This window comes from Anguilla rostrata, chromosome 4 (genome assembly GCF_018555375.3).
Source record: "Anguilla rostrata isolate EN2019 chromosome 4, ASM1855537v3, whole genome shotgun sequence".
NCBI classification, from domain to species: Eukaryota; Metazoa; Chordata; class Actinopteri; order Anguilliformes; family Anguillidae; genus Anguilla; species Anguilla rostrata.
The window spans coordinates 29,523,175-29,549,741 of record NC_057936.1 but is presented as its reverse complement, the minus strand read 5'-3'; the positions used below and the strand labels follow the sequence as shown (position 1 = coordinate 29,549,741).

Here is a 26,567-nt window from a genome sequence, read left to right as displayed (position 1 = left end):
AATTAGTTTGTGATGAAAGGTTCCAATGACAGTGGACCATTATAACTTTTCCGCGTGGACATACCAGCTTCTACATTGGCATCAGTGGGTTAAAATGGTCAATGCCAGTAGAGAAGTACATATGAATGTAAAAAGCTGGATGGAATGTAAAATGTGAATGTAAAAGACTGAATTGAATTCTGTCCCTTTTATTTAGATCGTACTTAAATTATTTATGTTATATCATCTGAATATAGTATAGTTATGGAATAATATAACAAGAACATGAACTGTTCACAGGGTTTGTCACTACTTAAGCAGCTTTCATTATCAACTTGCCACCTAGTGATAAAACAAAAGTATTACAGTTAGTTTGTGGGAGCCTCAAGCCAGTGATGTAGTGAGTGAAAAACAAGCATGTGTGTGAGGCTACTTTTTCGTGGGAAGCCATTTTGGAAGCCCAAGTGAAAAATTAATTTGAAAAGCTTTTCACCCAAAAACTTCTACTATTCAACCTATGCTCTCAATGTTCTGAATATTTTATATAGTTATCACAATAACAACTATATAATACCTATAACTTCTATCTTAAAGCCCTGGCTAGGTTTGTGGATATCTGTTGATAACTGCTGCTGTGTGATATAATGTGGAAATAATCACATATTTGCATGTTACATTCTTCGCAACAACAGTAACAATAATAATAATAATCATAATAATCATAATAATGACACCAGTATATATTATGATGCAAAGAGGGCATTTTATTCAAAGGAATATGTTTGTAGATACCATTCAACATTATAACATAGTTCACAAGAAATTTGTTAACATCATTCAAAATAAACGGGAAAAGTTTGGAATATCCTGAGATGAATAATACCTGTTCAAGATATTTCATAATTGATCACATCTCCTTTGGAAGCTTATAGCATGGGGACAGACAATTTATACAAGTAAAATTCAAAGCATTATTAACATTCAGTTCACAATGGGCAGAATTATTTGTTGTATAATATTAAACATCTTCAAATTCAAAAACATTAGCACCTTTATGATCAGTCTATGTACGTACTGCATTATCACCCATATCCAAAATAATAATAATACATTGCTTAAATTAAAGCACTGTTTAAGGTCATATTTATTTCACTATTCAGCTTCGTTGCAGATACTTTGTGAACACAATATATAAGAACATGGTAAAAACAAATAAAAACAATCACATTTTTCCTTGCGAGTAGCAGATTTCTGACATTCAGAAGGTTAGTTTGCCCAAGATAAAGACAGGTATGGTAGATGAGAGTGAGGTGAAATGTCAGTTGGCAGATGCGTCTTGAAGCTGCGTGATGAAAAACGAAAAAGAGCAAATTCAATGCAAGGACAACAATCATTCCTTGTGCTGTATTTTTGCTGTCAGACCAAAGAGCTAACATTTTTCGGGAGACTTAGATGCTCCGATATGAATGTCCAGTCACAGCTTTGATGTTCACTGTCACACACTTTTGAATGACCCAGATGTACATAGCTCGGAAAGCAGACCTCCAAATTTCTAACAAATGGCTAATTTCAAATGCCTATTCATTTACATGAATCTCGAATCCGGGAGATTGTGTTGTTCCCTCTCTTGGTCATATATCAGTAACCAGCAGTTCAGAGGACCGTGCTGATATTTTGGATGGCTTGAAAATTAATTTAGTAATGTGAACATGACATTAGAGAATTTTGGATAGTGTGTCATAGCTCCAAATTTGTTTGGCCTTTTCTCTATTGTTCCCTCGTTTGGTGCAAAATATCCAGTTGAAACGTATTACCGTCAGGAAACATGTATACCTTTTGACACGAGGCTATTGTTAGATTAAACGACTGCCTGTGGGCCATAGTCTGTAATATTTTCCACAAAGGAAAAAGAGCTTAAGATTCATGAGTGCATGGCAGTGATGTTATGTGATGCTATAGTGTTACACAAAGTACAGATGTACATTCAGAAGTTTATTTTGAAAGTGCTTACTATGCATGATGTTGGGATTACATTTCAAAGATTTTTTTTTCAAAATAGAAAAAATGAGCAGTGTTTGATAAGTGTAAAGAACTGCATGCATTTTACATTTAACTGTTTATTAATACCCTGCAATCATTTTGTATCCCATCGCAAAAATAACTTACATCTCATCCGCTAATCGGCGCTTCTCTTTCCTCGATAGATAACTGAAAAAAGAATATTCAAAATTCCAGAATGAAGGGTTAACATTGTCTAATGTATTGCACTGAACGAAAAACAGATAAATGTCTTCCATTGAATATTTTAATCATCTTTATTGCCAGGTGGAAGATAATATTCTTCTACGTATATTGAGATGATAGGCTGCATATGTGCATGTCATCATGTTAGCATATTAACATATGAGCTTACCCATTCCAACATTGCTTCCAGAACAAGAAACTGAAATAGGAGAGGACTTATTAGATGCATTCATGTCCTAGCACACACTGAAGGAAGTCTTTTCAAATGGATGATTGCTTTTAAAGCAGCTATTCTACTTATTCTTCTAATTGCTGTGTTGTTAGTCTCTCCAGGATTTCGCGGAGTTTTTTTTGTGATTGCTGAGATCAAAAATGCTTGCTTTTGCAGCGGCTTTTCTCGAACTGCGGGAACTGGCAAAAATTGCAAGTCGAGGAAAAATTGTGATTTTTTTAGGAAGAGTCATATACTCACTTCCTATGATAATAAGCATATTGCACACAGAAATAGCTGGAATATATTTTAGTTCTCATCTTTTTTAAATTTTCTGAACATAAAGAACCATAGGCTCAAAGTCACAAAAAAATTCCTCAGTCATAAAAGTGACGTAGCTTTACAAAACAGACCGTCTGTGACTGCAATATAGAATGTATAGGCTACATCTGTAAAAATAAGTGCTCTAAATGATTTTTAAATAATATTAATTCAACACATACTGTATGCACAGAAACGAAGTGCAATCTCTTACAACTGTTTTGTCGTTTGTTTTGATGATGAGAGGAGAGGTTGAAGAGCCTTGCTAACTGTAAATGAGGAGTTATTTTAATACAAAGTTTCCGAACGGACTTTTGGAGTAAACCAAGTTGTATGCAGTGATGAACGGTCTTTCCCAGCGGGGCAACAAGTAACGTTACACAGGTCGAGCTACGCTACGCTTGCTAATTATGCTAGATAGCAGTGCTGATAACAGAGATTGTCCGAAGGAGCCGTCTGCCAACAAAGATATTGTTTCATCAGAGAACAAATTTATTCACAAAATGGAACACCATTCAACATTATTGAAGACTCGTGACATAAGTACTTATGATTACTTTCCCTAACCATTTTGTCATGCATTTCTTTATGACCGCAGCCCCTACGCATTTTGCTACGTATTTTTTTATATGCGTTAACGCATATATACGGCTCTTTATACGGCTCTGGATTTGGACATTTAATGCAGAGAAATAGCGGGAATTTTGCAAAATTGCAAGCCCCCGCAAATATTGCGGAGTTTGATTGAATTTGCATTAATTATTGCGATCGCGATTTCCTGGAGGGACTAATTAATATAAAAGAAGCCTTTACCTGAATACATTCTTTTGGGACAGAACTTGATTTTTGTGCCATCCTGTGACAAGGGGGCAACCACAACGGTGTAGACGTCCCCGCACATGATCTCAGAAACACGGCAGGAGTTACCGCCCGGCGGGGGGGTGCAGGTGTAGTTGGAGTTCGCTCCGTACAGGTCAGCGGTGTAGTTGTTGAGGTTTCCCGAGGAGTGCCAGTACACCTGGATGGTGTTGTTGGTCATCCTGTACAGCTTCACACTGGAGGGGCAGCAGGCACCTTACAGAGGGAGAAGGGGAACGCTCAAGCTTTTAGACCTTTCTGCCAGTCACTGCATGGTAGTTGTATATTGTGGGAGTCTGTGACTAGTGACTGTACTCACTGGAGGAGAAGCCGTGGTAGATGCACTCAGATTTGTGACCTGTGCTGCTGATGGCTTCCAGAGACGTGGTATAATTAATGCCACAGGTAATGCATCCCATCAGGCAGTGCGTCTCTAGCGTGTGGCATTTGGTATCACCCCTCATTGATGTTAGGGAGGTGACATATGACTGTGCTCCTGTGGCCTCCGACCAGGTAACGTTAGTCATAGCCTGAGTCACTTGTGTCACCTTCAGGACCTGAGGGCAACAGGGTCCTGGAAACACAAATATTTTTCTGTGCCTTCAGTAACACATTACACATTATCATGTGCATGCTTTTGTTGTTGCAGCAATGGCGCAAAACATAGATCACTGTACCAGACGAATGTGTTTCAGTTTATTGTAAGACAACACGATTGGCCAGTCCTCCTGAATTGCCCTGGTTACCGTACCTGTTTCCAGGGGGATGGTGTAGCTGGCTAGACTCTGCCCTACTGATGTGCAGGCAATGGCGCTGACCTCATAGGTTGAGCCACACGCTAGGTGGGCGACCTCGCAGGAAGTGCCAGTGGAGTGGCAGGTATGAGAGTCCATCTCGCCCACCACTTTCACAGTGTAGTTTGCTTCCTTGTTGCTGGCGCTCCAGGAGATGTTGACACAGGACACATTGGTCTGCGTGATGCTGAGGATCTCAGGTGTGCAGGGAGCTGGGAGGGGCAGGAAATTATGTCACCAGGTCAGTCATAGTGAGAGTCATGGCTCCAGAGTCATACAATATTAGGTGCTATTTTTTTCAAACCTCAATAAAAAACAATATGGCGAAGTAGTGAATGTGTCACAGAACAACCTCGTACATTTCAGTGACATATCACCCCCCCCCCCCCCTCAGTGCAGTGGTGTTTGAGTGTGTTACCTGTCTCCTCTGTGTGGGGTCTGCAGGTGTTGTTGCAGCCTCTAAGCTCGCTGCAGGGCCGGACCACCACACTGTACCTGCTGTTACACCTGAGGTCAGAGAGGGCGCACACGGGGGCCGTGTCGTTGCAGTGGATGAGGTCAGACGCGCCGGCCGCTTTGGTCTCGTACACCTCTGCCCCACGGACGGGCGACCACGTGATCTCCAGGGTTTCCGTGGACACCAGCGATATGGACACATCCTCCGGACAGCAAGGGACTTCAAACAGAGGGTGAAGGACAGCACCTCTTCAGAGATCGTTTCGCTAGTATCCCAACACCCCCCACAAATCAGTATGCGTACCTGACTTACTTTTCCTTAAAATTTAGTTTCGTAGTGTATATTGGTGACTTTGAACATGTACAGTATTGGTGTGGACTGCTGAAATGAATGAGAATTGCATTTTTTCAAGTTTCTCATTGATTATCCTTTGCTAATTGCTTCTAAGGCTTAGACTGTGGCTTTATTTGCTCACTGGTGGTGTAGTTGAGAACATGGCCAGGCGGGCTGGAGCCTGCTCTGTTGTAGGCAAAGACGTTCATGAAGTAGGTGAAGCCACACTGGCAGTGGTAGTTGCAGGTGTTGCTGGTGGTGTTGCACAACTCCTCACTTCCGTCGTCCCTCTTCACAAAGGCTTTGTAGTACTCCACCCAGGGCACCTTGCTCCACAGGACTGTACAGTGGCCTGGCACCGGCTCCTCCACCCAGATCGACTCTGGAGGACATGGAACTGGGAACCACGAAACGTTTTGGGTTCAGCCTTGTGCTGTTTATTGTAGCGCATCGGTATCCATGTGTAATTTAACACGGGCAAATAAGACTTTTGTGAAATGGCAGCAAAAAACCATCTGAATCAGGTGTGTGTCCTGACAAACCATCTGTGTCAATATAGAATACTTACAGGTGAGGAAGTCCTCTGGGTCAGAGGGGCCGCTAGGTCCCGCCCGATTTAAGGCAGTGACAGTGATGGAATGGTTCTGACCACAGCTGAGGGGGCTGATGACACAGTAGCTGTCAGAGGAGCTGCAGTTCTGGCCAGTGGTACTGAGGGCAAAGTACCGATCTGCTCCATGCATGGTCTCCCAGTGCACGGCCATGTGCTGAGAGCCATCAACAGTCAGCATCACCTGGACCAAGCCTGGGGTGGGGGGACCTGCTCCAGCGCAGTGTCGAGGAGGACAACACCCAAACGATCACAGAGATAGCACACGAGGAGGAATATTATCCTCTGAATATGTGCCAATGTCACATAATCTTTTACTGAACAGTACAGAGATCATTTAGAACATCACAACAGTACTATTTTAATGGTGTTGAGGTTCTCCATTTGAATGTGTGTGTTACAAAATGAAAGAATGAATGCAGTGAACCTTAATTGGGCATGTTTAGCAATATCTGGATCTTTATAGTGCATCTCAGTTCAGAGGATCCTTTAGTGATATAAATTAGGCTTAACTAGGGAATACATGAGTGAAGACTGGTACTTGAGCTGTGGATCAGAGCAGTTGTTTCTGGCGCCTGTATGGCGAAACATGAGTGAGCACAATGAGATAGAATATGAAACGCCACTGCTATCCACCCACTATCCCCCCAGGTCTGGCTCTCAAGTGTTTTCGACTGTGTTTATTTGCAGGCTCAAGTTATGTATCTTCATATAATCTTGTTTAATATTAAGTGAGGCAAATGTTTAAATCCTGATCTGAGCACATTTATATTTATTTTTAAAAACCGTGGTTTTTTGTCCCTATGCTCAACCAACTTTTGGTAAAAGAAGTTGTGCATGTTTATTTAATGACAGGCTTGACTGTACACAAGGTGGAATCATCTAGATGGGTTATTAAATAAACCCCACCAGTTGCACTGCTGATGATTGGTTTGAGGTGTTTGTTTAAACCAGGGGTGCACAACAAGGGCCTATCCATTTCAGGATTTTGTGTGAACATTTGCCAATATTTATTTAATTAGCCCAATCATATCTTGATCTGACATGTGTATAAGCACCAGCTACAGCCACAGACTGCAAGAGATTTTACTGAGCTCAAGTGCAGGAGTGAAGCAGCATAGTTTATAGAGCTGTCGGAAAACTATATCTATGGTAATCGGTTGGAACAAAAACCAGCACACAGATCGGCCCTTCAGGACTGGAGTTGTGTACCCCTGGTTTAAACCCTTACGTGTAATCTGACAGACAGTGAAGTCCTCTCCTGGGATACTGTGGGGGTCCCAGGCGTTTCCCTTAATGCAGTAGGTTGTGCCAGGCTCCAGGTCCATGAAAGCCACAGATGTGTTGGTGGTGTTGAGCTTGACCCGAGTATCAGACCCTTCCATGATGATACACAGCGTATACAGCACTGCGTGCTCCACCCGGTCCCAAGTCAGGAGGATGGTGCTGTTACTGGAAGAGGTGGAGTTGAGCTCTGGGGCAGCCACCACTGCAGACACCAGGAGCACAAATGGTACGGTCAGTTAACAGAGCCATTAAACACATCTCACAGTGTCATAAGACGGGTGGGTCTGGAATCTCAACATGTCAAAGGCCATCATCTGACCAATCATAGCTAGAAGGCTATACGTTCTGTATTATTGCTTATTTAAACAACAAATGACAGTGACACCAACTACAGGCACTGCCCACGTACTGCACCCCACTTCATTAACTGTTACAGCATTTGTGAATTGAGTAATGTTTCTGCAGAAACGAGAATGAAATTGCAAATAAAAGTAATCTTCTGTTTTCATTTCATTGTTTGGTTAACTGCTCATTGGTATATACGTTTAACACGTTTTATTGAAAGACACTAAATACAGAATATTATCATTTTAGGAACCAAGGACATACTGGTTACTTGTGTGGCCTGAGAGAAAACCAGTAATTCTCCACTCCATAGGTGGACTGCATGTCTTTAGGCAGACCAGAGTCTTTAGCCTAGTTCTCAGTGTTTTTTTTTTCTTTTTCATTTTGTTGAAGTGCAATAGTGGATACAGTTACCACTGGTACAAAATAATTCCCCAGACACAAGAATTACAATGGAGATGTACTATAGAACTGTCTATGCAGCACCATTGTTAAGTTTAGGATTAAAGTACACTGCTTTTTCTAAAGAAAATTAAGTAAACCAAATATAAATACATAAATAAATACATAAAGAAACAGTATTTTCAGTTTCATACAGGATGAATCCACAGATTCATAAAGCCTCTGCTTAGACAGATATTTTTTAGATGAAGAAAATAGCCAGGAATCTTCTAACTACTCCTTTGTTTTAAATTTGGACTGCAGGCTGGAGAGAACAATACCTGTCTTTACTTGCACTGGCAGAGAAGGCTGGCTCATTCCTCCACTGTTGACTGACATGACGCTGAGGATGTAGTCGGTGTATGGTTGGAGGTGGAGCACAGTCCCTGGGGAAGCGGACACCGGAGTTTCAGAGAACTCCCCCGCCGCAGACTCCGCTCGCAGAACGTAAGAGCTGGCTCCGGGCGTGGCGCTGAACTCCACCGTGATGCTGTCGCTCTGTTTCGAGTACGCCTGCTCAATCGTCGGCACCTCAGGGGCTGCAGACGAGCACACCTCACATAATTAGTTATGCTGGTACAATGCCGAGTTACGAAGCACATTTTTTTGGGTCTAAATCATTTACCTGTGACCTCTTCAACCTCTGCAGTACTCAGGACATTCAATGCGTTATCCATGGCTTCCACCGCCACGATGTAGATGGTGTTGGGAGCCAGCGAATTAACAGAGCCCATTACTGAATTTTCACTGAACTGGGCAAATGCAGGTGGCTCAGGTGAATTCTTTGGAGTTGCCGTGATCTTGTATGAGCTGGCACCTGAGTACTTACTCCACTGGACCGTCAAGCTTTTTGATGTTACTGTGTATATGGCTAAACTAATACCTAGGTGAAAATAAATATAATCAATTACATCATTAAAATATGAGTTTACAATGATAATTTAATCATATAGTTAACACAAATGGTCAGGCAAGAAGAAAATGTCTAACCAAGGTTACAGCGCATTGTTACATGAGCATGTTATATCATTTATTTATGACAATTATAAATTGACCGTGACATTCATTCATGAAAATATAACTTGTAAATTTTGAAAAAGTTTACCGTCTTGGGCAGCACTCTGTAAATGAAGCACAGAATGCAGAGTTTACAGTCTTGAATGCAACTGCTAACACAGTGATGTGATGTGATGTTCTGCGTAACGTATGCAGAAAGTATAATAGTATAGCCTATATTATACAATAATGTATAGTACACACAAAAGTAGAAATATGGGTTCCTTCACAGATATTTTGAAAAGTAATAACATTTCCCTGAAATAATGTGTTCACTAGTCCAACAACATGCACTTGCTGAAAGAAAGATTGTTCTCAGAGTCATTTTAAGAAGCTGAATCCAGTCAATTCAACTAGGATGCAGCATCCATAACATACTAATAAACAGCTGTACAGCTAGTCAAAAAATATATATTTATATATTATATTATATTATTATATATTATATATTTTTTAAACTTATATAATGCATTGAAGACAAAATTGCCTTTGGGAAAAGAAGCTTTAACTGCATTTATAATAGTCACATACATGTAGCCTATACATAATATGTACTTATTGGCTATATACATTTAGTTTGTTTATATAAATCATGTATTGAGATTTTTCTAATATATTACATTTTAAATGATATCTTTAGAGGCCAGTGAGGTCCAGAATACAATGCAATTGTGCAGAGTAATAGGTATGAAATTTTCCAATAGCAGAATATATTCATATTCATGCACAGTTAATTGCCTTTCACTCTTACCTGCGAGCACATGCCAAGTAAGACAAAAAGCATAACCATCTTGAAATCCCTGGGTTGCATTCTTTCAGTGCTCTTTTTGCCAGACCACTGAAAGCTTAGATGTCTCATAAAACTGTTGACCGTGGAAATTCTGTCCTGCCCTGCTTTTTCTGTTTTGAATTTTCTAGTCGAGTAGAGCTTCATCTTTTTTCTTTTCCTTTTCTTTTACACCACAAATCTTTTGTTTGATTTGGATTAGCTGAAGTACCCGTGTGTGACCCCTCCTCCTGAAAACTGAGCACCTATCAGCTACCGGAAAGGAAAATATACCTGCAGGCAGGTGGGCTTAATGCTGAATTTGACATTTTCGTGATGTAATTATATAATCCAGGTCATTAAGTCATTCAAATGGCGTAGTATTCTTTAAATTCTAACTTCCATAGCTCTAACAGGATTGTAATGTATGGGCTACTCATAAAACACAAATACATTAATTATGGCACGTTTATATACTGTAATTATAATACGATTTTGTAACGAGGCGTCCGTAATTTGTTCATTTCCTACATTTCATTGAGACACAAGTGTACTGAGCCCATGAAATATCCTATTTCCTGACTGTATGATTTGAGAGATTTGATTAGCCACAACACGCTGCAGCGCACTTGTTGCGCCCGGTGACGCACCCACGTACTGTTCACATTGTAGGCTAGCCAGGAAAAAAAAAACAAGATGGCAACTGGGCCAGAGTACGGGCTAAAGAAAATAGTTTGGCAAAGTAAGTTACTTGAAGTTGTTCAGCACAGTTATCTAACTTTTAAAATGGAAACACACGTGTACCTAGTTCTTATTTTGGTTGCCGTGTGGGTTGCTTTCTGTGGATTTTTTTCTTTTGGTAGCTAGCAACAATTTAGCTTACAGTCTCTGGTCGGAATCCTTATGAGAGATCGGGTATGACAATATTTCGTGTACGGAAGTTTGTTAACACTACGAAGTCGAAGTAAAGTTGGCAAAGAATGTATGGTGTCGCTCCATGTTTTTTCCACATATGTTACTGAAAAGCTAAGTTAGTAGAGTTATTGAAATAGACTACTGCGATAAGTTGCTATCCGCCCCTGTATAGCCATGGCCACTTAACATGCTAGCTAGCTGGCAGTGCGAGGTCGAGGTGGGAAGTGTCTGCTCTGACTGATTCACTCCGAAAAGCAAGGAAATTTAGATGGCTTTACAGTCGTGTTCACTGGAATGTTCTGTCTAATTCTAGCTAATAGATGCCTAGCTAACTAGGTGACTGATTTTGAGTGTTCTTTCGAGTACATCTAACTATCTTGCTAACAGTCGACCTGGTAAAAGTTAACTGCGTTGGCACTGGCTTAGTTTAAATCATATAACGAACTCAGTTTCACACGACCTACATTCTACAGATGGCTAATGTTGCCGTTTGTCATTCTCTGCCTCTCTGTCTCAGCTAGCAAGGTGGCAAACATGCATGTCAATGTGAATGCTATAGCCTAGCGGAGAGCGTAAAGAGGAGTAGCCAAAATCTTTAACATGCAAACTGGCACAGGATTATAACAGTATCTTGTTCAGTACTAAAGACAAAAATATGAAACATTGGTATCTTTTATTTGTTGCTCTGACTAATGCTTTCCTTACAGTCGTACAGACATGCAGATTGAACATGTTCAACTAAGCTAAGTTAACAGCATTTTATAGTAGACCCCCAGGATGCCTTTTGAATTCTGCCAAATTATGCACCTGGACACCACTGATTTAAGACTTTTTGCTGCCAATGGCCGATGTCCAAAATAACATTATGCTTTTGTCTTTTATTCTTTAATTATTCTTATGCATTTCATCCTGGGAAATAACCCATTTGTGTTATACAGGAATAAAAGAAACAATAATCACAGACTGCAGAAAGTCTGCAGTATGGAAGGTATGTACGTGCATATACATTTACAGAACAGTAATGCAAAGATTGCATTTTTTTGTTTAATATGGCCTCATTTAGTTCAAACATTTTCTCCCCTCAGGTGGTTTGGGATCTGTGTTGTGTGTTTTATGTTTATATGGGGAATGGCCTACATTTTATTTTCTTCTGTGCCACTTTCTGTTCTGTTTCAGATACTGATGCTAGACCATTTTACCACCAAAGTCCTGTCATCATGTTGCAAAATGTCAGATCTCCTGATGGATGGGATTACCAGTATGTAGGCCTAACAACTGTTCAATTATAATGAAATTACTTTTCACAGTTGGGAGATGAAACCTTTGTGTTAATATAAAATACTTAGTTTAGGATTTTAAAAAGATTGGGACAAAACAGCTTTGGCTTTCAAACCTTGAAGCAAAGTTGCAACTGTATTATAAAGCAAGGTATCACTGAATGTTACCTGGGAATATGGATATTTGATGTTGCACATGTGGTGTTATGGATAAGGTTTGCAGTTATTGAGTTACGATCACAAAATCGTACTTCATGCACATTTCTAACCAATTAAGAACATGTTCAGGCATATTACAAAAATGTCCATGAGGTATGGCTTCCAACCTATGATGAGACCCTTGATTATCTTATCTTCCAATTCGCAGTTGTCGAAGACCTCTTCAAAAACCGAGAGCCTGTCCCTGAAATGAGGGCTGTGTACTTCATCAGCCCAACTGCCAAGGTGTGTGCACAAGAATTGCAGTTTAGTATTAGTAAGATGCTTGTTTGCATTTGAATTTAAGGAAATAATTGTGAGAAATAATTGTGGAAATACTCAATTCCTCTTTCAGTGTGTTGAGGCCCTTATCAATGACTTCAAGGTCAAACCCAAGTACAAATCGGCATACGTTTATTTCACTGACTGTGAGTACCTTTTTTTTATGAATGACAATATTGATATGAGGCCACCTTTTCAGTTAAAGTGCAACTTGTGTTGAAGTAGCTGGCTAAAGAGCATGTATTGCTTTTTTGTAGGTCCAGATATTGACAAGTGTCAGTAAACTATGTTTCATATTTCCATGTACATGACACAAGAATTGTGCGTTTTTCCTTTCAGACTGCCCAGATGCATTATTCAATGAAATGAAGCTGCATTGTTCAAAGTATATCCGTGTTTGTAAGGAAATAAACATTTCCTTTTTGCCTGTAGAGTCTCAGGTAAGTACTTATTTCAGAATGTGTTACAGTTTCTTTCAATTTCAGGTGATGTAATTTATCCATAAAGAAGGAATCCTGACAAGGCAATCCAAAATGCATGGTCTGGTTGCCTGTTTCTAAAGTTACAGTTTCTGGCTACTAATTCTTAGGTTTAACAAAAATCATGTTGAAATTGGTTTAATTGATTTTTATGTGGGTTGCATAAGCAACTAAACTGTTTATGCTGTAACTTCTCCATCAGTATAACCAGTGTTTGAGTAAAAATTAATCCATATGCAGAATTAATTTATTGTAGTTGACACTGAAATGTTTTTGTCTGAAATTTAAAAGCCGTAATTTGTTATTTATGATATAAGTCGTGAATAAATGAATCTTATTTTAAAATGTGAATGTCACCTTTATAGCTGACTCATTCCACCTCTTAAATGTCTTGTTTTGCAGGTGTTCACTTGTGACAGTCCAGATGCGTTCAGAAGCATTTACAGTCCCCACAGTCGAGACAAAGAGGAAACGCTGCAGAAACTAGCCGATCAGATCGTCTCACTTTGTGCAACTCTGGAGGAAAACCCAGGAATCAGATACAAGAAGTAAGTGAGTAGCTGCCAGTGTCTGCCCTACTGGATCAGTTCTGAAACCTGATGACTGCAATGAAGCTGTCTTCTCAGTCTATTGATAGATTTGTAGTTATGAAATGTATCCCCTTCTACAGATTCCCCACACTTGTAAATCTTTTGTTTTTTAGGGAGACCACATTAGGTAATTCAAAAAAGCTTGCTGAGCTTGTAGACAAGAAGCTCACCCAATACTGTGAGATGGATGAAAAGATGAACAAAAAGGTAAGATGATGATGCATAGTTTTGACGCTATACATTGTCTTAAACATAGGAGATATGCCTCACCTGTTTCTCACTGGTATACCTTGTGTTCCTGTAGGGAAAGACGCAGGCGCAGCTTCTCATTGTCGAGCGAGGATTCGACCCTGTAACCCCGATCCTGCATGAGCTGACATACCAGGCCATGGCCTACGACCTCATCCCCATCAAGAATGACGTCTACAAGTAAGGTCATCCCTCTAAATCCCATTTCAAATATGCAAAGTCTGTATTTTGCCCCCCATACAACATATTTGTATTGGATTGTCTTTGATTTAATCTTCTCAGTATGGACTTGGACAAGCCCTTGTATTTAACGTGGAAATGGTTAGATGTTTCCTCTGCCCTTTTGATATTGAATTTTATGAGACTTCTGAAATTGTGTAAATGGTAAATGGACTGCATTTATATAGCGCTTTTATCCAAAGCGCTTTACAATTGATGCCTCTCATTCGCCAGAGCAGTTAGGGGTTAGGGGTTAGGTGTCTTGCTCAAGGACACTTCGACATGCCCAGGGCGGGGTTTGAACCGGCAACCCTCCGACTGCCAGACAATCGGTCTTACCTCCTGAGCTATGTCGCCTATGTCGCTGTTGACATTTTACATTTTATCTGCAGGAAAAAAACATAACTAAAACGCTTTGTGTTAAATTTGGGTGGCAGTATAGTACAATGAGTAAGGAACTGGTCTTGTACCCTAAAGGTCACAGGTTCGATTCTCGGTTAGGACACTGCCATTGTACCCTTGAGCAAGGTACTCAACCTGCATTGCTTCTGTCTTTATCCAGCTGTATAAATGAATGCAATGTAAATTCTATATAAACAGTCGTGTAAGTCGCTCTGGATAAGAGCGTCTGCTAAATGCCTGTGATGTAATGTTAAATTTGCCGATGTGTGCGTCATATTTTGCTTCAGATTCAAGTCGAAAGACAAAGCGGAGAAGGAGGCGCAGCTGAATGAGAATGACGAGCTTTGGGTCAGGCTTCGGCACATGCACATTGCAGAGGTGTCTGAGTAAGTACTGAAATCCACCCAGTGTCAGGGAAATTACTGTTTCCCGTCCCCTCGTACCAACAGGTGAAGTCTTGTTTCTGATCAAACAGAGTCACAGCACTTGTTCACGTAAGGTTTCACTGCAAGCAGAGAAGATGAAGACTCACAAACTCTCTGAAGTTCGGTGTGTACAGACAGCTTCTTATGTACAGTGTCTCAGTACTTTTCCATCATGCACAAGAGGCGTTCTTTACATTTTGCAAGCCTATTACTGAACTATGCCCCAGTTATTTTCTACTCGAAGTGGGGTACTTATTATAGTAGCTTACAGCCAGCTATATCTAGTTATCATTATTCTTCGAAAAAGCAGAGGTGTGAACTTGGCCTAGTTTCAAGGTTGGGGTTTAGACAAGTCTCCTTTCACCATCTGTCACAGACACATCTTGTGCTCCCTGTTTTGCTCATCTCTTGGGGCCTGTCGGCTCAGCACACACACACACACACACACACACACACACATAAAAAAAAGTTTTTCTCTTACACTGGGTACATTAGAGCCAGCTTGCTAACGCCCTCGATTAAGTTACTAGTCGTGACATTTGTCTGTTCTGATACCAGGCAGATCCCAAAGCTGGTTAAGGAAATCTCTGCAAACAAGAAACAGCCGGATGGAAAGGTTCTCATTTTTATTAATCCCTCTTTTTTTTTTTGCATTTATTAAGAGGTCACTGGCCCTCTGAAGTTCCGTTTTAATTTGGACCCCTTGTTTTTGCTTTCAGATTACGATAAGCGGTCTGTCCCATCTCATGAAGAAGATGCCTTCCTTCCGGAAGCAGCTTGCAGAGGTACAGGAGCACTGGTAGTAGTCCTAACATGCACCAAGAGCGCAACTATGGACATACTGTTAGTGTATTGCACTCGCGTTGGAAGTTGGCGCTTGGCATGCTGTCAGTCTCGATTAGAAATTGACGTTAACATTTAAATGATGGCGCTGGATAATCCGGTTGGGCTCTTATGCTGGATGTGGTTGTGCGGGAGTTTTCTGTAATTCAATTTTGCAGTGCTTGATACAGTGGCTTGGTAATGTCTCCATTGTTTCGCATCACAAAATTCTGTGTTAGTTTGTCTCGTGCCTGCTTTATACTCATTAACGATTCATTTCAGTAAAATATACTATGGGAGGTCTTTTTATGCCTCTCTTTTCCACTTTCTATACGTTTTGGTAATTTTGGTGTTATTTTTAACTTGTGTTTCAGTGTGTTGGGTAATGTCCTTTAATTACAGAAAACTGTACATCTGAATTTAGCTGAGGACTGCCTGGATCACTTTCAGAAGTATGTGGAGAAACTGTGCAAAGCAGAGCAGGTAACATTTGATTTCTACTAGTGAGCAGTGGGAATACTGAGTTGAAAATAAATTTAAAAAATACCGATATCACTTTTATTAAAGCTTCCATTCTGTAATGAAAGCCGCATGGCTTATTTAGAAGTTTTGGTTGAACACATCAAAGACTATTGCAGTGTATGAACGGTAGTCAGCCTCTGTATGTGTGCAGAGCGTGTCAGTCAGCTCTTATCTGACAGTGATAAGGCATGTTCTCTCAGGTACTCTGAGCACCCTTCATTCCTATACTAAGAACCACTTTTTGCTTTAGGTCTGATATCAGAAACTGGAGGTAACGAATATGCCTTTGTGAACATTTGGGTGGACTACATGTATATGAATGTATATGTGCTCTATGAAATATTGCCAGGATTCAGCACTTATTTTTTAACTGGGTCAAACTCAGAAATTGAGAACTGAAAGTTCTGAAGAGCTAGTTTTGACTCGTTTTAAGCAGAAGGGTGTTTCTCTCACTGTGGTTGTTTGGCAGCTCTTAGTTTCTCCCCGTAAGCTCAAGTGACTGTAATGCGGCCTTGCTCACCTGAAACGCCGAGGCCCAGTGAAGTGAGCTCAGCTGCGGGGTCACGCGCGGGTCTGCCTTGTGTGTCGCTCAGGACCTGGCGGTGGGCGCTGACGTAGAAGGGCAGAAGGTGAAGGACCCCATGAGGACGCTGCTGCCCGTGCTGCTGCACCCTCACTCCACCCACGACAAGATCCGAGCCGTGCTGCTCTACATATTCAGCCTCAACGGTCTGATGTCGCCATTTTCACTCACTCACAAAAAATAATCATGACAATATTAGCACTCCGCTTTGAGGAACTTTATAAATATGAACACTGTATCTGTGAATGAATGATTGTGGTAGTGCTTTTAGGAATAAATAATCAGCTATTTCATAATGTAGGTTTGCATTTTAATATGTTGCTACGTGATCTAAGGCACCACTGAGGAGAACCTGAATAAACTCATTCAGCACGTGAAGATTGAGAAGGAAAGCGAATTCATTCTCAACTGGAAGGCGCTCGGAGTCCCCATCATCTCCTCTGTGAGTGATTTTAGCTGTTTCACACGGCTTTTCAGCTGGGGATTTTGCCGTGCTCTTGATGACATTTTGTTTTACTTTTGGAAAGGGGAAGTAAAGAGAGACTAGCTTTTATGAAAGTGTCTTTTTGTATGCAAGCATGTGACTGTAGCTGTGCAGCCTCACTAGTCCGTGATCCTGAACTTCCTCTGTCTCTTCCTTTGTAGTCTTTGTCATTCTCCTTCAGTAAGCCGTCACGGAAGGACCGATCCCAAGAAGAGAGGTATAATCTCTCTCGATGGACACCTGTCATTAAAGATGTGATGGAGGTTGGTACTGTAGAACTACTTAATTAGTTAGAATGGCTGGTATACCAGAAAATCACTCACTAGCACTGGCCTGTATCTAGGTCCCAATGCAATTTAATTCTAAATGCTTAGCATGTAGCCATGTACAATAAGGACCGTCAGTGTTATGGACCACAGAAGGGCCTTATCCATGATAACAGCAAAGAATTGTGAACGCCTGGATCATCACCTCGCCTTGGATAAGTTGCTTAATGGATTTTCATACCGTAGGTCAATTTGAACGTTTCAACCTTCTTGTTAATTTGGATGTCATAACCCTATTTCCAGTCAAGGATTTTTTAAAAATCTGAAGCTTTCCTTTCCCTCTGCAAAGGAGAATGTTATTTGTTTTTGGGTTATTTGTGCATTCACCTATCAAGTTACTTTCAGCTATTATTAAAAGTGTTCAGAATTAAAAAAAAAAAACCCTCATTTGAAATCCTCTATTTGTATCAGTGCTGTGTCCATATGCATACCACTGTATCTATTGTGTGCATTCTCAAAACATATGTCTGTATTTGAGCCCTTTTTCAGTACAATGTGAAAAAGATTTATATTTCTCAAACGGAGTCCCATACTGTATTTCAGTGGTTTAAATGAGAGGGAGAGAGAGGACTGTGGTTTGTGACTGGTCTCATGTGTTCCATAGGATACTGTGGAGAATAAGCTAGACAGCAGGGAGTGGCCTCATCAGTCTGAGTGTCCGGCAGCGTGGAACGGGTCTGGAGCTGTGAGGTACGCCGGATAATGATGTCACACTAGCCGCCTGCGCCGTCCACGGTTACCTAAAAGATTAGATGTCCCTTAGTGTCTCACAGTCACCCGACCTGACCTCCTCATTCCGCTGTGCAGTGTGGTGGGAGGCACGGCTGACTGTATGCTGGAATTACTGTACATCAGGGTCCTTATTAATCCTTGAAAATATTTTTACTCTGTAAAGATGAGAGCTGTGGAAAGCAGTCAGTGTTGAGTTTTCCTAAGTCAGTAAACATAGTCCGGGAAGTTCATTCTTGCTTATTTCTCAAAGTAAGTGACATGAGCTCCTCTTTTTTGTTTTAATGAGGGCAGTTCTCATTGCCCTGTGCCATTAACCTGGGTCTACTGGTTGTGAAATATACAGGTGCCAGTGCAATGATATTGCTCAGAAAATGAGTTGTCAGTTGGATTGTGCTTCAACAGTATTTACTGCTGAGCATGTCTGAGTGTGTGTCCATGCTGGTGCAAGCGTTCAAATGAATGCTTCTCAGAAGATATTTTTGAAAGCGCTTCCATTTTAAAAGCATCGTGTTCTAACGATAATTGGCAATGCTGCATTAAAAGTGATCCTTAATTTCAAAGTCTGTTTATCCTTAATATTCAAATGGGATTCTCTATACTTGTATTGCTTCTTGATATATTTAGCTTCCTCAAAAGGTTTGTGTATCAGAAGTCTGTTTGTCATTACTGGCTTTTAATATGTGGAAAAAGTCACTCAAAAATGAAAGGAATTTTTGCTTTATGCAGGTCATAAAACCTGCTAGAGCACAATCCATGTAATGCCCTGATTATAAGATGCCAATCCCAAAAGACACCGCTGTGTCATTATGGTTTTCAAATCTTTTGAACTTCATCTTGAAAGTGAGCCATTTCTCTTGCACAGTCTCTCATAATTCTTTGCAAAGTCTTTTTCTACAATGTCTATGAGATTCTGGTGAAATGCTTGATGGGAATTGTATTACAATCTGAAGACCGGTTCTAAGCATGACAGAATATTGAAAAGGTACATTTTCTAACCTGCAAAAAAGAAATGCAGGTAATATTTGGTTAGATTATAACCATATTAAACTTAACCAACACAGTCATATTAGTGATAAGCCAGTGGAAACAAGCTTGCTTTCCTTGGGATAGGGGTGCTTGTCAAAAAATATCCAAATAGCATGTAGATGTCTTTTTAATGTGACTCACTAGGTTAAGGACACACCTGCTGTGACCGGTTCTAAGCATGACAGAATATTGAAAAGGTACATTTTCTAACCTGCAAAAAAGAAATGCAGGTAATATTTGGTTAGATTATAACCATATTAAACCAACACAGTCATATTAGTGATAAGCCAGTGGAAACAAGCTTGCTTTCCTTGGGATAGGGGTGCTTGTCAAAAAATATCCAAATAGCATGTAGATGTCTTTTTAATGTGACTCACTAGGTTAAGGACACATCTGCTCTTAATTATTTCGCTAATGATGTAATGGAATTTTATCATGTAATGTTGCAGTGCATTCTTGTGCGTTGCTGTCCTCACTAGGTGAGAACAACATGGTAGAAGTAACACAGTGTATGTACTGTACTACACAGGGTGTTTTTCCCCTTCAGCAGTGCCTAGCGTTCTCTGTCAGACTGTCGGGTGGAAACGCTCAGGACTGTGTATTTTTAAGGGAAGCGGAGATGAAAGAGTTTGTGCATATAGGTCAGTTCTGACCGCCCCTGTTCCGTCTCAGTGCCCGTCAGAAACACAAAGCCAGCAGCCAGGACGAACGCAGGGGCGGCGCCAGGCTCATCATCTTCGTCGTCGGGGGCATCAGCTACTCTGAGATGCGCTGCGCGTACGAAGTGACGCAAGCGGTCAAGTCCTGCGAGGTCATCGTTGGTGGGTCTTCCTGCCTCCCACTGAGCGGGCCACTCTCATTGGCCAGTCTCTCCTTTCAGAATGAAGCGCCTGTACCCTTTTTGAGTGGGGAAAAACTGCTCATTGCTACATCTTGCTACATCATTGTCTTGCTGTTTTTTATTTTACAGATCGCACTTGTTACTGCACATTTAACATTTCTGCTCTGCATCTCGTGTAATTAAAGAACGTGAAAAGGCGCAGTGTTTTAAACATTTTTTATTAACGTATAATTTGTCTCATAGGGTCCTCCCACATTGTGACCCCCACCAAGCTCCTTGATGACATCCAGTCCCTCAGCAAACCCCCGGCCGCCCCGATGGAGACCTTCACAATCGAGGACGAGTCCAGTGCGTGAGTGCGCCACGGAAACAAGCACCCAATGCTGTCTGAATGCAAGACTGAAGGGAATTTATCTCGTAATTGTACTATTTCATCATCAAACCGGTTTCTTATGTAACTATTGTGTAAGTACACTTAGTATCAAAAAGCCTGTCCAGTTAATTTTTCTTTTTAATCCTCATGATATTCCAGGTTTAAAAATGGTGAGAGTTTGCTGGACATCAACTTTTTGAGACCTTTTGCATTACTAGTGTATATATTTAAACACTGCCGACTGGCTACATTATTTCATTTTCACTACGTTTGTCAAAAATGACATGTCTACTAAGTATTTTTACCGTTGGGTTTTCTAATGCTGACTAATTGAGAAATAAATGGATGATGTGCTTTGATTGTGATTGATACAGTCATAAATATTGTGTAGTTATGCTGTATTGAAAGAGCATGGACAGATGCATAGACACTCAATTTAGCATACATATGAACTATATACATAAACATTCAATTAAATGTGCTGAAATAAACAGTATAAAGTTTGCATGTATTAGCTTTTTTGATGCTCAACATTTTTATTTGCCATCAAAATGAACATAAAGTATATTGAATTGTACCGCTGTGTTACCATGCTCTAGATTCAAACCAGTAAATCTTGGGTTCCTGAGTGAGTTACCAGCCTATCTTTTAGCTGTTCAAACTGGTTGTGGTCATTTAGTTCAAAATGATGAAGAAAAATATTCAGAAACTGCTTGGTATAAGCCTACAGCTGTGGGGGTGGGGTGGGTGGGGGGAAGAACATTATCAGGAAGGCTGTGGAAAATCACGTGACCCCAGCACCAGGAAACTGAGTAGGCGAGTGACGTCTTGGTTTCAAAAGATAAATGAGGAACACCACTTTTTGGTGCACGAAGCTTTCCAGTAAAAGGGTGGAGGCAATACTAGAACACACTTGAAAACACTTCATCAGATTCCACATTAGAATAACGAGTAACACAATATTCTCCAGGAAAACATGCTCTAAAATGGGATATATATGCCTGGCACATAAAAAACGAATAAAGATCAGTTCAATAGAAACTCAATAACTGCAGGTTTTGTCTGTGATATCCAGCATTTGAGGGCCAGCGGTGTCAGGTGACCAAGATGGGCAAGGGACAATGGGCACTGCCCATTCCCAGAGGAAGCGATAAGGTTTTTGTAATGCAAGATATGAAGTTTGCCCTACTTTATATCAAATTGGATTTGACCTTAGCCATTGTCAGTATATAAGTGTGTACAGGGGATGTTGGCCCATTGTATTATATAATGTAATGTGATAATTTATTGCGTATGATGTCTTTTGGTAAAGGGTAATTAATTTTAAGAGCATGTATGGTTTCCTGTTGAAACATGTTGGGTTTATTGTCGGAAAGGCTGGTGCGCCACCGTGTGTTCACCTCTGCTCATGCAGTCTGCTTCCGGAATATTCCACTGTCTTTATACAGCATTCACCATGGCTTAGAACAGAGGCTTCAGAAGATTATTACATACATTGATTGTACTACAATTGTGTCTAAATATAGGAGTGATGTAGATATTTAGAACCAGCACATATTTACTCCTTATTCTCTGGGTACAGAGCAGCAGCCCTCTCGAGCCTGAGCTAACTCCCTCAGCACAGAACAGCACTCACATTCGACTTTACTCATTGGTCAAAAGTCTAATGAATAAATTTCGTATTTCACAAGGTTTTTCAGGCTAAACCATCTTTGTTAACAATGGGACATACACTAGCTATATTTTTACAGTGATCTGTTTGGTTAGTAACTATATGTTTTTATCAGTAGTGATTTTATTGATCTGCTTCAATACTATCATGTTAGGTGTTGCACTAAATAGTGTTATTGACATGTATCAGGCCCTGGCTTTTTATACCTTGTTTTGTTAATAAAGGTGAAGCGGAACAGGAAACGGGTTTTGTAGTAGATGGCCTGTGACCTCTATCATTTGACAGAGCTACAGTACAACATGGCATTTTCACTCTGTAGGGTGCGCCATGTAACTGCCACATGCTAACGGACAGCGGAGACTCAACCATTACCGTTTAACAAAAACACAGGCTTTTGTACAGTGAGTAAAATGGAAACTGAGTCACTTCCATTTTAAATAATATCACCCAGTACACCTTGCACAAAATGGAGGACGTCAAGGAATCCAGGGTCATAAATCAGCACAAACACAGTTTTAGCAACTGTAAATTTACTGTGGCCTACTTTAATTGTGAGTGAGTTACCAAACGGCATTCATTGTAGTCAAATGCAGTGTTGTTATTGGGTCATTTCTATGGAGCAATTGTGTTTTTCTTATTCAACCTATTGAAGATTTGATTGACTGTAAAGATTGTTGAATTTTGATATCTGCATTTTTGTTTCGGTGAACATCTCAATGCAAAGTAAGGCTTGTTCTTTACTTTTAGTATCAACATGCACTGCTCAATGTACTTATATTATTTTTGAACTTTTCATCTCTAGAAGTGACACAGTCATTCACCTTGCAATGGTTAAAATGGTTTTCACATGCCTCTGCTCTGTCTGTTTCCAGCATCTAGAATGTGATCTAAAGAAACATGAGGAGAGGGTTGTGAAGTGTACTTTAATGTGAAGTCTTCCTGTGTTTAAATGTTCTGCACGGTACCTGAAGGGGGCAGGTTTGTGACTCCCCCTGAGTTGTGTTTGAAGGCCTCAGTCCATTCTCTTTAATGTGAGGCACATGAAACAAGCTGTCCTGCTGCTTCTTTTTTCAGTCTGACAATTGCTTGTCAGGAGAGCAAGAAGTAGGAGGAGACACACAGCAGAAGAAGTATCAGTATCAAAGGGGAAATACACTCAGTCATTTATCATCATTTGTCCAATAGCATGTCTCCTTTTTTGGGTTTTGCTTCCTTTTTAACCTGTACCAATGACTTGCAGAGTGGTTGTGGTGTACATGGTTAAACAGAGTACCTTAGTATTGCATTTATTATTTCAGAACAATACAATTTAAGGATTTTTTTCTTGCAAACCAGTTTTGTGTTGCATAACATACAACTGAAAAATGTAACATTTGTTGTTCACATAATTATGCCAGTTATGAATGTATTTTCTGTCCTGCATATATAGCTGCATGGATAGCTCTAGAAATATAATATACATCTGTTACATGTTTTTACTTTGCAGAATAATTGGCCCGAATAGCACAGCTTTGTATTCTTCTGTTCAAAAACATGTTTAAAGCATAAAACATTTACTATGTTTGTCAGCGATCACTGGCGGTTAAGGAGTTAAACAAATTGTTCAGTCTGTGGTTTGTAATATTGATTGGTCAGATCGTCTGTTCACATCACTGAGGTCTGGGATGTTTAAACCTCTATCCCCTAACTCTTCTGAGGTGATCTGCAGAAAAATGCATGTTGCATGTCTGCACTTCCTGAATCCTGTGAGTTTCTAGATCTGAGCACTGCCAATTGTTTCACGATATGCCTGTTAACTGCAGACCTAGCATTGTTCCACCATTCAGGTTGGCAGTACATTGCTGGCTACATGCTTTTTGGTTAGCTCTGATAGTATTATGCCATCCAAACAAGACTTGTTAGTAGAAGAAAATGAAAAGGCACATCGGTGAAAACAGAGAAATGGTGAACATAACCTGTGTAAGCTAAATACACATGATTGTATGTCTGTAAAACTTGAAAACTGTTGTGAGTTTAAGAACTTCAAGGAAAAAGAACACATTACCCTCTTCAGCATTGGGCCTTAAAATAGAGCTTCTGAAGGTTGGCCTCTTACAGACACTCCCAGCCACTTTTTCTTCTGTCGGAATAATTACAACCATGATCTAAGATGCCCTGTTTCTTTACGTAAGGAGATTCACACCTACCATGAAATATAAATTCAGTGAGGTTTCTAACCAGTGGCAGTTTCTTGTAAAAGCACATATTTGCATATACATGCATAATGCATAATGAACTGTATTTCCAACACATTTCTTTTGCCAGATTTCCAACCACGTTATCATGTAAGTGTCAGTGTACATAACATTCTATGAAGAATATGTTCTCTGGCTGCTACGACTGCTATCAATTGACCTTTCAACTGACAATACATGAAATTATGAATCAAAGGTAGCAAATGTGCCTAGTGGATTTGTTATCAATATGTACATACAAGTGTATCTTCCTCCACATGACATCACAATGACAGGCCCAAGGTTTATTAAGATGCTTCTGGGACCAGAGACCTCAGGGCAGAGAGCCTCACATATCCCATCCCCCAATATACACACACACACGCACACACATTCACATACACGAATACACGTGCACACACACGCATGCACATGCACACATACACGCACACAGAAATTCCCCCTCCCTCTGCTTCATCAACCTGATCCGTCTGAGGGAGGATGCATGCGTCAGCTGTTATGAGAGCTCCTTTCCTTTGACCAGATCAACAAGCATCCTTCCTTGACTAAACACTGGTTTTACTGATTAAACTCGATTCCAGTTTATGTTTGGGTTTTGTCCTGCAAATAGAATAAAGCATTGATGTTTGTAAAAACTATAAACCCTGCTAAGGGTTTATAGTTTTTCTGCAGTGAAACTCCTGAAAATATGGTTTCACATAATAATTATGTAGTAGATGCTCTTATCCAGAGCAGCTTATAATGCTGTAGTCAGCAGTGCCAGACCTGCTGGTTAACAACATTCCCACAACAGCAAGTGTTTGTGGAACATAACTAAAGCACTAAATGTAGATTAATTATGCTAACAGAACCGCAATACAAATCATGAAAATGTCCAACATACATTACACACACTCATACTTTGAACTGCTAACAGTTTGCCCTATGTGACTTAAGCCATTTCAACATGATCATTGTGTGTCCTAGCAATGTCACATAGCATAGTATTTCAAATGACTGAGAATTAGATAAAGCAATTATTTTGATTTTATGTCAGTTCTGTCAGCCATTGCCTTTCTGAGGTTTAAATAATAATTCTACCTTTTGCCTCAGATCTATGGTGTCAAAAAAGAGGCAAGTGTCATATGATACAGGCTAGTTGGACAGCATAGCTTCCCCGCTCTATACAGTGCATTGTTTTTGTGTCTGTTCTCATGAAAGCGTTGGTCATGAATGTAATGGAGCACTCCTGCCACCTGACACCCTTTGGTTGCTCAGGAAACCAGGTCCAAATTCCAAGTTATTTATTGTGACCTTCCTCTCCAGACAAAGACATTGTTGGATCTTACAGCTCAGATTATAGACGGATACAGTTGAACTTTCCTCACTAAAAGAACCCTTTTAATGAACCATAAAAGCAGCGTTGCTTGTGTGGACACTGGCGATTATCCTCATTGTTCCCTGAGCCTTGCATGGCTAGTGGATGTATACGTTTAAGGGGGAGGGATGTCAGGTGACATATGTTTCTGCACAGCGGAAAGAACAGTCTAAGAGTTAACAGTTACAGGATAACATTATGTATTTCTCGTGATAACATGATGAAATCTGAATCCACAGTTAGATAATACCCAGATATGAATTTACAAGTTTGAACTAAAGAAAATGCTTGAGGTCTCTAATGCTATACAATTTTTGTAGGTGGAATTTGGGACCAGGTTTTTTGTGCACATATATATGTTTCAGTTCATTTGCATAGTCCCTATTCTTGCCTGATTATACGCCCCTGCATATTTTGCTAATAATTTATGATATTCTGCCGAAAATAGAATAACAGAGTCAGAGTTGATGGAATTATGTACATTAATTATATCTCTGAAGTTAATTCAGAGGATCAGAAATGTGTTTCTAAAAGACTAAATTAATTATGAAGTGTATACTCAACAAAAAAAATTTAAAAATTGCCAAACTGACTGTTTTTTGTTTTTGTTTTTGTTGTTGTAAGAATGTAAATTTATTTTGATAGCATTTTACCTATAACTGTCAAATAGATTACCTATTTTTCTGCTTGGAACTACATACTTAAGGACTTTTCTGATATGAGCAGCAGATTTGCAGAATGCTGAGAATCTACCCAGCAATTGCACAGGTAAGATGAGGCCTTGCTAACAGGCTTCAGAACACAAGTAACTTTTTGGGGTTCTAACAATGGATTCAGCTTGGGAAATATATGAAGGT

At 40.1% G+C, this 26,567-nt stretch overlaps 2 protein-coding genes across 2 annotated transcripts; one reads left to right on the top strand and one right to left on the bottom strand.

Annotated features, from left to right (window-relative positions):
• Nucleotides 1-720: 720 nt before the first annotated feature.
• LOC135253148 (fibronectin type III domain-containing protein 7-like) lies at nucleotides 721-10,194 on the bottom strand. Its single transcript, XM_064332075.1, has 14 exons — nucleotides 9,688-10,194; nucleotides 8,986-9,001; nucleotides 8,506-8,763; nucleotides 8,162-8,419; nucleotides 7,039-7,296; nucleotides 5,766-6,017; nucleotides 5,340-5,594; nucleotides 4,826-5,083; nucleotides 4,365-4,619; nucleotides 3,933-4,187; nucleotides 3,569-3,829; nucleotides 2,393-2,422; nucleotides 2,146-2,187; nucleotides 721-1,321 (listed from the first exon to the last, which is right to left on the bottom strand). Exons 1-13 carry the CDS (start codon nucleotides 9,868-9,870, stop codon nucleotides 2,156-2,158), a joined length of 2,571 nt encoding a protein of 856 aa, XP_064188145.1. The 5' UTR covers nucleotides 9,871-10,194; the 3' UTR covers nucleotides 721-1,321; nucleotides 2,146-2,155.
• A 101-nt stretch (nucleotides 10,195-10,295) lies between these two features.
• On the top strand, nucleotides 10,296-20,952 carry stxbp3 (syntaxin binding protein 3). The gene is made up of 19 exons (XM_064332083.1): nucleotides 10,296-10,444; nucleotides 11,556-11,605; nucleotides 11,794-11,875; nucleotides 12,262-12,338; nucleotides 12,448-12,520; nucleotides 12,714-12,814; nucleotides 13,256-13,401; nucleotides 13,557-13,650; nucleotides 13,748-13,872; nucleotides 14,601-14,699; nucleotides 15,297-15,354; nucleotides 15,458-15,523; nucleotides 15,963-16,043; nucleotides 16,676-16,811; nucleotides 17,001-17,107; nucleotides 17,311-17,412; nucleotides 18,080-18,165; nucleotides 19,906-20,054; nucleotides 20,318-20,952. Exons 1-19 carry the CDS (start codon nucleotides 10,399-10,401, stop codon nucleotides 20,428-20,430), a joined length of 1,791 nt encoding a protein of 596 aa, XP_064188153.1. The 5' UTR covers nucleotides 10,296-10,398; the 3' UTR covers nucleotides 20,431-20,952.
• Nucleotides 20,953-26,567: the final 5,615 nt, after the last annotated feature.